Source organism: Paramisgurnus dabryanus, chromosome 24 (assembly GCF_030506205.2).
Source record: "Paramisgurnus dabryanus chromosome 24, PD_genome_1.1, whole genome shotgun sequence".
Taxonomy (NCBI): domain Eukaryota; kingdom Metazoa; phylum Chordata; class Actinopteri; order Cypriniformes; family Cobitidae; genus Paramisgurnus; species Paramisgurnus dabryanus.
In genome coordinates, this window is record NC_133360.1 from 8,429,465 (window position 1) to 8,440,739 (window position 11,275).

General features: G+C 41.5%; 1 protein-coding gene across 1 annotated transcript; it reads left to right on the forward strand.

Moving 5' to 3' along the window:
* The first annotated feature begins 7 nt into the window (after window positions 1-7).
* Window positions 8-11,005, forward strand: ccnt2b (cyclin T2b). The gene is made up of 9 exons (XM_065244574.2): window positions 8-210; window positions 853-934; window positions 1,370-1,498; window positions 3,993-4,053; window positions 4,511-4,573; window positions 4,728-4,773; window positions 6,377-6,540; window positions 8,587-8,657; window positions 8,762-11,005. Exons 1-9 carry the CDS (start codon window positions 11-13, stop codon window positions 9,680-9,682), a joined length of 1,737 nt encoding a protein of 578 aa, XP_065100646.1. The 5' UTR covers window positions 8-10; the 3' UTR covers window positions 9,683-11,005.
* Window positions 11,006-11,275: the final 270 nt, after the last annotated feature.

The following is an 11,275-nucleotide window of genomic DNA, read 5'->3' on the forward strand; positions in this document are numbered from 1 at the left end:
GTGTGACATCATGATGATGCTGAGCGCGGTGCGGGCGGAAGCGGGTGGGATGATGGCGGCGGTGCAGCGGGTCGCTAGTAAATGGCTCTTTACCCGAGAACAGCTCGAAAACACGCCGTCCCGCCGCTGCGGAGTCGAGCCCGACCGCGAGCTCTCGTACCGACAGCAAGCCGCCAACCTCATCCAGGACATGGGACAAAGATTGAACGTGTATCCTTCACAAAACCAACAACTATTCGTCGGTGTTAGCCGTTAGCATGGTTAGCACGTTGCTTCTTTTCATCGGGTGAAAAATGTGGCTGATCAAATTTGATATTTTATGCCGTAAAATTCATTTTCTGCTCCCGTATTACCAAACTTTAGGGTGTTAAGTACACCATATCGTGTGTTTTGGGGTGTAAGGGTGGATATTGTGTGTAACGGTTACGTGAATAGATAGTGGGTAATTCTGTGCCTTTGTTTCATGTTTAAGCCAAAATTGTGTTGTTAAATGTTGATTTTATGATAGTTTGAATATCTAGAGTTTGTTAATCAATTATGATGTTGTTTATATATTAGATTAATATATATTTGTGTTGACTAAAGGCCAGACATAAGATTTATCTGTTTTGTAAATTTATTTATGTTCTTCAGGGTCAGAGTTTTTATTATGTAAGGCGTTTTATTATATAATACAGTATTAAATTTCATCTTCGTATAGTGTTTTTTTCTCGTTTACTGTAAACTGTGGTGACGTAATCTAGGTTGATCTGTCTACGTAATCTGGATGATTGTTTTCGCCTACGTGATTCAAGCACGTATGTAAATGGAATGTGTTATTTTGGATATTTTTTCCTTAATGTAACTGTACAGGTCCCAGCTTACAATCAACACAGCAATCGTCTATATGCACAGATTTTACATGCTTAATTCCTTCACAAAATTCCATAGAAATGTGAGTATGGCACCTTCATTGGTTGTGGTAACAGAGTAAATATTGTGATAGTTGTTCAATTTAAAGCGACACTCCACTTTTTTTGAAAATATGCTCATTTTCCAGATCCCCTAGAGATAAACATTTGATTTTTACCGTTTTGGAATCCATTCAGCCAATCTCTGGTTCTGGCGGTATGACTTTTAGCATAGCTTAGCATAATCCATTGAATCTGATTAGACCATTAGCATCATGCTCAAAAATAACCAAAGAGTTTTGATTTGTCCTATTTTAGGGTTAGGGTTAGGGTTATAGCATATTTTCAAAAAACAGTGAAGTGTCCCTTTAAGGTAATAACGCATTCGATTTTTTTATAATTCTCAAAACTTGATTTGCTTTTTACAAAACCCTAAGGTGTATATTGATGTTTTTCTTTTGTTTTCCTGTTTATATCAGATTATCTCTCCCACTACACTGTTTTTGGCTGCTAAAGTGGAGGAGCAGCCTAGGAAACTTGAACATGTCATTAAAGTAACGCATGCTTGTCTGAACCCCAATGACCCTCCACTGGATACTAAGAGCAATGTGAGTATTTTGATATCACTGTCCAGGGCTCGCAAAATTTCAAAATCCCTGAAAATACTCTTCAAATTTTGGTAGCCCGAAATGAATATAAGTAGCCCAAAAAATATTAGGGCTGTTCCGAATACCATTTTTTGAGCTTCGAAGCTCTAGTAGAAATAAAATCGAATATTCGAAGCTTCGGAAGGAGGGGCTGAACATATTTTTTCTCTTTAATAAAGGCAGGAATCTGTGTGTGTGTGTGTGTATGTGTGTGTCTGTCTATCCACAGTTTTATTATGTGGCGGATGTGTTGCTGCGAACTCAAGGGAGTGTAGTGCATTTTTTTCGTGCAATATGGACATGTGACACTTCTAGAATTAATAAACTTTAAAAATACTACAGAACAGCGCAAGCCGGAAGCGGCGTGCCTGTCATGCGTCATGCGAGAACAGCATTAGTGAAACAAAACACAAGACCAATACTTTTAATAAGGTAGCCTATTTTCTAACAACATTTGTCTAACAAACAAACATTCCTGTATCAGAAATTAGCAGCACAGTAATTACTGACAACGTAGGGTAGGCTATTTAAATAAAACAACGAAAATAAATGAACGAAGTTCAACAAACTGTAATAAAACGGTAGCATACTTTCAAAATCAAGTTTATTTATTATAACACTTACACCATCCAATATGTTTTTTTCATCAGAACAATAATGAAGATATTTTGCAGAAACCCCAGTGCTCCGTCATGCAAGTCAACCGATCCGCACACTTTAAGAGCTAAAGCATATATATCCAATACAAAAGTAATCCCCCATATCTCCGTGTGACATATTGACGTCTTGTGAAGCAAATCAATCAGTTTTTGCAAGAAACTGAACCTTATTTACAACACTATTAGCGTGAATGCCAAAGCAGGAAGCGCGCTTTCCGTTCGAGGCGATCTCTTCTTCTACTGGTGGAGTTTGATGGCTGTTGGCTATGGATGTTGGTCTCTCTGCGCCACCTACAGAGCGGGAGTGTGAAGCGCACTTCCTGCTTGGCAAAAGCTCTGCAATAACGCTGAAAAATATTTATATATATATATATTCGAATCTCAAAACTGAAAATCGAATGTCAACCCACCGAACGAATATTCGAATATTCGAATTTTCTGGTCCAGCCCTAAAAAATATATATTTTTTTAATGTAGAATATTGATAAATCCTGGATTTTCACGGAAGCCAACTGTTCCTGCCCATCCCCAGCTAATAACTTTTGGTCCCCAAACATTCCACTAAAGCTAGTTTTTTGTTTCTCAGAACGTTATTTTCCAAGGTTTGTTCTTGGTTAACGTTAGCCAAGAAAGTTTTCTTTAAGAAAATAGAACATTTCATCAGCTAATTTGCATTTTAAAGGACACACCCAAAACGAGAAATTTTTGCTCAGGCCTACAAAATGGGAATTTTAACATGTATTTTGAGTTAAAACTTCATACATGCACTCTGGGGACACCAAAGACTTATTTAACACCTAAAAAAAAAAAAAACTCACAATACGACCTCTTTAAAAGCTATTTTAGCTCTTTCCCCACCAGCTTCTTTTTTCGAAGTTGCCAGTGCCAGGATTTTGATTTTCACAAGTGTAATGCCTTCCAGATTATTTTCTTCTTTAAATATATAAACATACAATATTTCAAATGAAAGAACAGACCCTCTGCTTTTGAACAACAAGAACAAATTTTTTTTTTCTAGAGATCAGATTCAGAGCAATGTTAAACATACACAGAGTTTTTATGGGTTTTGAATCAGTGGATGCTTTTAGTGTTATACAAGTTGGGTAAGAGCATCACCTAGTGAATAATAGCGGAAATATGGATTGCCGTAAAAACTCGTCATTCTCAGGGAAGTGTTTTCTCCTGATTGACGAGATAACTCGTCAACGGCGGGGAAAGAGTTAAAAAGGTGATTGTCACATCTCAAATGAGGCTTTGAGTCACATGTATTTGCTTTTTTCATAGCATATCTCCACTAGAGCCCTGCACGGGCCAAAAACTCCAGCCCTAACCCGACCCTGGCCCGAAAATGCCTGCAATTTTTTTAACCCCGAACCCAACCCGAGACCAATATCAATCACTTTTAAGCTCTCTCTGATGCACGCGCTCTTTGATGCGTGCTCTCTCTCTCTCGGATGCGTGCTCTCAGATGCGCGCTGTCTCTGCTACACACGCAAACACACACACACACACACACAAGGAGGAGAGACGCTAAAACAAGCCCGACCCAAGCCCGGTCTGTAAAAAAAAAACGGCCCGAGCCCGGCCTAAATGGGCTTAGCCTGTCGGGCCCCGACGGGCTTGCAGGGCTCTAATCTCCACCTGTCCCAAAATTACAGAGATAAGATTTTTGGTCAATCCTGCTAATCAATACCCAATATGTATTGATGAGCCTTTTAGTTGGTGCTCAATAACCAGACAGTTAAGACCAATATTAAAAGAGCATAGACATAATCATGTTGTATGTTGACCTGCAGGTCTATCTCCAGCAAGCTCAAGAGTTGGTGCTATTAGAGACAATAGTCCTACAGACACTCGGTGAGTTTACATGTGGTCATATCACAAATACCTCATGCATTAGTTTTGTACCAATGCAGAAAAGCCGTGCTGTTGAGTTTTTGTGTCTAGTTTAGGCATGAGATCATTTAATCTTTATCTTACATGCTGTGCAATCTTCAGTATTTGGAAATGTTTTTAAATGGGTTACATCAACCTAAAATTAAAATTCTGACAATGTTTCTACTGATTTCTTTCCATCCGATGAAAGATTGTAATACTTGAGTATTCTTCTTGTAGCCCTAAAACTCATGTTGTTAACTAGTCTTTCATTTGGAAACTTTAGTCAGGTCTCAGATAAATTTGTGGGGAACAGCAGCTTAGACAACCTGCAAATTGTTGTTGATGAACTATCTAGCCCCGAATTGTTACTCTAAGCCTCTCTGGGTTTGTGTGAATGTTTGATGTGTTCGTCTACTAACCAGTGATTTTCTTTCAGGGTTTGAGATAACGATAGAGCATCCACACACAGATGTGGTGAGATGTTCCCAGCTAGTGCGAGGTAGATCTTCCAGATTTTGCTCTTAATCTCTCTCTTTCTACTTCTTCCTCATTTTTGCACCACGAACCACTTGCTTAGAAAAAGCTAAACGTATAGTGCCACTTTTACGCGAATCATCATTGCTAATCTGTCCGTTTACTTTCTCTGTCCACAGCGAGCAAGGACTTGGCCCAGACATCCTATTTCATGGCTACCAACAGGTTGTTACCCTGAGCCCTATTTGTTGCACTGTCACGGCACCCTATGACTTCCTGTTCTGCAGGGTTCTCCTTACTGCGTCCAACGCCCTCTCGCGCCTGGGCGCGGACGTCCCTCCCGCTTTGGGCCGGGACGTTCGGGTTGCCCGGCGCGGTGCGGTGTAATGTACAGGGGGGCTCGCTGTTGGCGCAGAAGGTTGAATACACAGCTCGGAGTGTAGAGGTGCTATTAGCGATATCTTGATTGGGAGTGCATAGGTCAATAACTCAATTGGTAGCCTGAATAACAGCTCAGGGTTCAAAGGGGTAAAGTTAGAGATGGTTACGGTAAGTACTAAAGCGTGCTTTTGTTTTGCTTTTTGTGACTTATTAAGGTAGAAATTAAAGTTAAATAATAACTTCGCGATTTTTTGTAATTAAATACCAACTTCGCACTTTTTTGACGTTGCTAGTTATATACCAATGCTAATTTTATTTGAAAGTAGTTGATATATATTAATATAAATATACGATTTAATAATGTTCTACTTTGTAATTTGTAGGTATTATTTATGTAATAAAGTATTGCTTTAATACTTAAATATTGTATTTTTTCGTGATTAAATTGCTTTTATCCTTAGCAACTTGCACAAAACGCCGTTCAGGGACGATTCTCTATAGCCCTCTTGGAAACACATGGCAAATTATCATTATATTTTGAATAACAAATTTTATAGCACTCAACCCTGTTTGTCCACCTGCCGTCATTGTTGAGAAAAATCAAAGATGTTAAATATAACAAGATTGGGCACTGCTATGAATATGAAAAGGGGACAATGCAACGCCCAATATGGCCACTTTGGTGACTTTAGTCCCGCCTTCCATTTAAAAGAACCAATCATTAATCGATAAAGACTGATGATTCATCACGCCAGGTTCTTGCCAACCTTAAAAACGACTTTGAAAAAGATGTTTTAGCGCAATTTAAGCTAAGTTATGGCACAGGTTTAATACTTGCTCAGAAATATGTGTGTAATTGTAATACGATTTTAGAGATATCTGTCTTTCCCCATTCAAGTAGATAGGACTTTAGTCTTGCATGACTGAAAACTGAAGATGTTGCAAACATGGCCGCCAAGTGGGGCGACTTCCCTAAAGGGACTTTGGAGAAATATGTGTGAGTGAATGTGGAAGGATCACAAAAGATTTCTGCTTTTGGCAGACGCTTTTATCAAAATTTTATTAGATTGTAAAATCTAACCCACCATGACCTCTGGAGTCTCCACTAGTTAAACTACTGGAATTTGTTTCCCTTCCAAAATTTGGATCATGCAATTTTTATTAACAATCCATTTCATGCATTGCATACCGTTTTGTTTTCCAGCCCACCAGACAAAGAATTTTCTAGCTAACGCACACCCGACTGGATCGTGACCAGCCTTGAAATATTTATGACACGACCCTGATTTTAAAGATGAACCTGAGATGTTTGGATGTTCTCAAGATTGAGTTCATTTGATTTGTGCTCTTGGTGTTTAGTGCATTAGGATCAAGAGGAATGATTTTGCACATGATCCGTTTGTAATCGAAGGTTTCTCGTGTCTTGTGTTTTATCTTTATTTTGCAGTCTTCACCTGACCACCTTCTGTCTCCAGCACAAACCCACAGTTGTGGCCTGTGTCTGCATTCACCTGGCATGCAAATGGTCCAACTGGGAGATTCCAGTCTCTTCAGATGGGAAACACTGGTGGGAATATGTGGACCGGTCTGTGACTCTACAGCTGCTTAATGGTCAGTTTGTGTTGTTTTTGATATTTTATCTTGTGTTTCTTAATGTGTCTTCATAATGCAGGTTATTGCTGTCTATTATAAAGCTTGTACAGTTTTTTGAAGTAATTATGGTGTCCTAACTCTCATGGCAATTCGTTCATATTTTATGAGGTGGCTAATTTGTACGACCACATTTGTAAGTTTTTGTACGATTTGCTATGTGATGCTGGGGTTAGAGATGAGTTTTGGTGTGGGGTTTCATTAGGCTGTTATATTATAATTGTTTTTATTTATTTAGGCATGGCGATTCTAATGTAAACGATTACTGCATCGAATAATCGATTATTAAAAAAGCAATGCTCATGCGGGTTTCTCTTGTGGCTGTAGCTCTCTGGCGGCTCTCTCGCACGTCGCTCTCTTTCGTGTCTCTGGAATCTCTCTTCGGCTCTGTGGCAGCTCTCTTGTGGCTCTCTCGCGTGTTGCTCTCTCTTGCCTTTCTCGCTCTCTTGTGTGTCTCTGACGGGTCTCTTTAGCTCTCTGGCAGCTCTCTTGTGGCTCTCTCACGCGTCGCTCTCTGGCGGCTCTTGTGGCTCTCTCACGCATCGCTCTCTTATGTGTCTCAGGCAGCTCTCGCGTGTCGCTCTCTCGCGTGTCGCTCTCTCTTGCCTTTCTCGCTCTCTTGCGTGTCTCTGGTGGGTCTCTTTAGCTCTCGGGCGGCTCTCTCACGGCTCTCTTGTGGCTCTTTCATGCATCACTCTCTTGCGTGTCTCTGGCGGCTCTCTTTAGCTCTCTGGCGACTCTCTCACGCATTGCTCTCTCTAGCTCTCTTGCGGCTCTTGTGGCTCTCTCACGTGTCGTTCTCTTGCGTGTCTCTGGCGGCTCTCTGGCGGCTCTCTTGTGACTCTCACGCGTCGCTCTCTTGCGTGTCTCTGGCGACTCTTGTGGCTCTCACGCGTCGCTCTCTTGCGTGTCTTTGGCGGCTCTCTTGTGGCTCTCTGGCGGCTCTCTTGTGGCTCTCTGGCGGCTTTCTTGTGGCTCTCTGGCGGCTTTCTTGTGGCTCTCTGGCGGCTTTCTTGTGGCTCTCTGGCGGCTCTCTTGTGACTCTCACGCGTCGCTCTCTTGCGTGTCTTTGGCGGCTCTCTTGTGGTTCTCTGGCGGCTCTCTTGTGGCTCTCTGGCGGCTTTCTTGTGGCTCTCTGGCGGCTTTCTTGTGGCTCTCTGGCGGCTTTCTTGTGGCTCTCTGGCGGCTTTCTTGTGGCTCTCTGGTGGCTTTCTTGTGGCTCTCTGGCGGCTTTCTTGTGGCTCTCTGGCGGCTTTCTTGTGGCTCTCTGGCGGCTCTCTCACACGTAGCTCTCTTGCGTGTCTCTGGCAGTTCTCTTTAGCTCTCTGGCGGCTCTCTTACGCGTTGCTATCTTGCGTGTCTCTTGCGTGGCTCTCTTGTGGCTCTCTCGCGGCTCTCATGTGGCTCTCTCACACGTCGCTCTCTTGCATGACTCTGGCTTCTCTCTTTAGCTCTCGGCAGCTCTCTGGTGGCTCTCTCTTTCTGGCCTTTCTCGCTTTTTTGCCTGTCTTTAGCATTTCTCTTTAGCTCTCTAGTGGCTCTTTCATGCGTCACTCTCTTGCGTGTCTCTGGCGGCTCTCCTGTGGCTCCTTAGCGCGTCACTCTCTGGCGTCTCTCTTTGGGGTGTCTCTTTGGTTCTAGCGTGCACCCCTTTCTCTATGAGGTTAGTGTGCGCGCAGGAGCACTGCTGTTGAAAATTCTTTAGTATGTAAAGCGTTCAATCGACACGTTAAAAATGCTATGTTGCATCTCAAATTGTGAGACCAGTGATGATTCACACCCCTCTAGGTTTCATTATTGTTTTTTATGATAATCGTGTGTTTTGGTATGATTCACTTTGTACAAATTAATACGAATTTGCCAACTCGTAAAATACATACAAATTATTGTGAGATCAGGCTGGGTGTCCTCATGCAGGATTTCATGAACTAATGTTATCTGTTATTGCATTATTGTATTGAAGTGAACATCAAGCATATTTTTAAATGTGAAAATTTCTTCCTATAGACCTGACACATGAGTTTCTTCAGATCTTGGAAAAGACACCAAGCAAATTAAAAAGAATCCGTAACTGGCGGGTAAGTTTTGACTAGCTATATTTGTCTGTAGGTCTGCAGTGTACGTTGAATCAGTATAGATTGTGAAAAGTAAGATCAAATTGGTTTTAATTTTCTTGTTTTAGGCCACACAAGCTGCCAAGAAGCCAAAACTCGACAACCAATCAATGGACAGTTCCTTCCAGTCACCTTCTCTGAACCAGGACAACTCATTGATGGGGAATATGTGTGACCTCAGAGGTGGTATTTATTCAGATCTGTCCACTGCTTTTCCATTGGACACGGCGTCGATGACTCTCAACGGCCTGTCGACCCTTCAGAGTTCCACTTTTAGCTTTCCTGCACCGATCGCCCAGAGCGCAGATGCTTTCTTGGCGCTCCAGGCGGCGCCGGTAAACAAACACGGACATAGTTCTGCATCTCTCGGCCCTCAGAAACTCACCCTAGAGAAATACAGAGAAAAGCATGCCGCCGAATTAGAACAAAAACGGCGACACGAAGACGACGACAGTGACCAGCATCGAAAACACGGCCATTTGTCGTCCGAGTCATCGTCGTCCGGATCGGGCAGGATGAAGCATTCTCAAGCACAGGAGCGAACGAAGAGTGGTTCACTCAAGCGCCGCCACCCATCCTCAGCTGAGAACGGCTCGGCCAATCAGGAGGAGCTGAAGATGAAGATTAAGGTTTCGTCCGAAAGCAGCAAGGGACGCCACAGTCCGCGCTCCGGCCGCGAGAAACATCGCGAGCATTCGTCGCACAAAGCGCGAAGCGATTCATCGCACACGCACAGTAGCCACCACCATCATCACAACCATCACCACCATTCATCCAAAACTCACAGATCTTCCAAAAGCCACTCCTCCTCTGCCTCTGTACCTGTCAATCAACCGCTAGGCCATGCCCATTTGCCGAAGATTGACAGGAGGCTGGGGGAGGGGCATAGTTCTGAGGGCGGTGCTGCTTTAATTAATAACGGTCCACATATGAATTACGAAGACACTTTCAATATGCTTGATTCCTTATTGAACGCACACAACTTTTAATCAAGCGCGTTACGTAAAACCTCAGACGTGAGATAATTTATGCAAGAATAACTCGTCTGTTATGTCATAGTCACTTTTTGGATTTAATCATGTTTATAACTAAAAAAAAAAGAAAAAACTACGTGAAGGTTGTGTTACAGAGTGATTTTATGATTTTATTGCTTTTAATGAGATGTAATGCAGATAGTGAACCGCCTCTGGCGATCCGAATCGGTTTTAGACTGTAAAATGCAATGTGATGAAGTGAATATGTATATGTTTGTTTTTTTATGCTCTATTCACTTTTCTCCGTTAATCAAAGGGATGAAAAAGAAACGTGTGACTGTTTACAAAAAAGGAAGGTGCGGATATCTGTTCACTATTATTATTTGTGTGGATATATCTATGTCTAAATATATTTCACGAACGCTCAGGTTTGGAGGTCCTTAAAGGAAAAACGTTAGTCAAATTTTAACTTGATAACGCAAACTTTGAAGATTATAGCGCTAATTTCATGTTTACCGAACGCAAATTGCCTGTACACAGATTCCACTATACCACTCTCCTCATATTGTATATTTAACATAATGTAGTTATCTATTTTGTGTTGTTATCTTCCGATAGATAAGTGTGACCTTGTCGTGCATGGGGTCATTTTGCATAGTAAATGTTTTGTCTTAAAGTTTTATCATGAAATTTTTATTGTCGTAATTCCGCTTTATCGACCCTTTAAAGTAGTGGTTTTGTGGAATCTGTTTTTTTCCGACAAGAAAGAATTGTGAATTTTTTTTCATTGTGTACCAGATTTGAACGGTCGAGATCACGTCCCAGAATCCTCAGCTGATCTTTTCTGTTCATTGCGGTGTACTTGAGCCTTAACTGTGCGATAGAGATTTGCAGACTGTGTGTCTGTGTCCTCTCATCTGCGATAGGGAATCGGTCCCTGCTGTCTCAGTATTTGACTCGTTTTATCATTTCTGTTCCCGTCTACTTTTATTGGCCGCTGCCGGTTTTCTGCTCCCTTAAGAGTTTGGGGACCATTTTTAAGGGGTTTGTTTGGCCAAGAGATGATCAATTCTGGCAAAACACTTTGGATCGTGGGTTTTATAGACTCCTGGTCGCCCACTTGAAATGTTTTGTTGTGCTGTTATAATCTCCATTTAACAGATACCAAAGGTTGTGCCTAAATGTTTGCGTCCTCACACACTTGCTGTATGAGCTTTTCCCATTCTTTCTGATTTTAATTTTTATTTGGAATGCCACAGTTCTTTATTATAGTATTAGATCTGAGTATCTGTATGGATGAGATGTTGGATTGTCTAATAAACATCCACGAAAATTGTTTATCTAAGTGTGTTTTTTGTGTGTTGTTTATTTGAAATTCTGAAGGTGTGGAGAAATACATTTTCTTTTGCTAGCTACTGAGAATTAAGTGCGTAGTATTGATTGTTTGGTCAATATTTTTATTATTGCTCTCAATATTAGATCGAAAAATTAAATATGCACCATTATATTGGCCGTCCGATGATCTGTATCCGATGATGATAAGCAATTTTTCACACATTTTAAAAGTTTAAAAACAGCCGATCGTCATATATCCTGTCAATCAAAAAA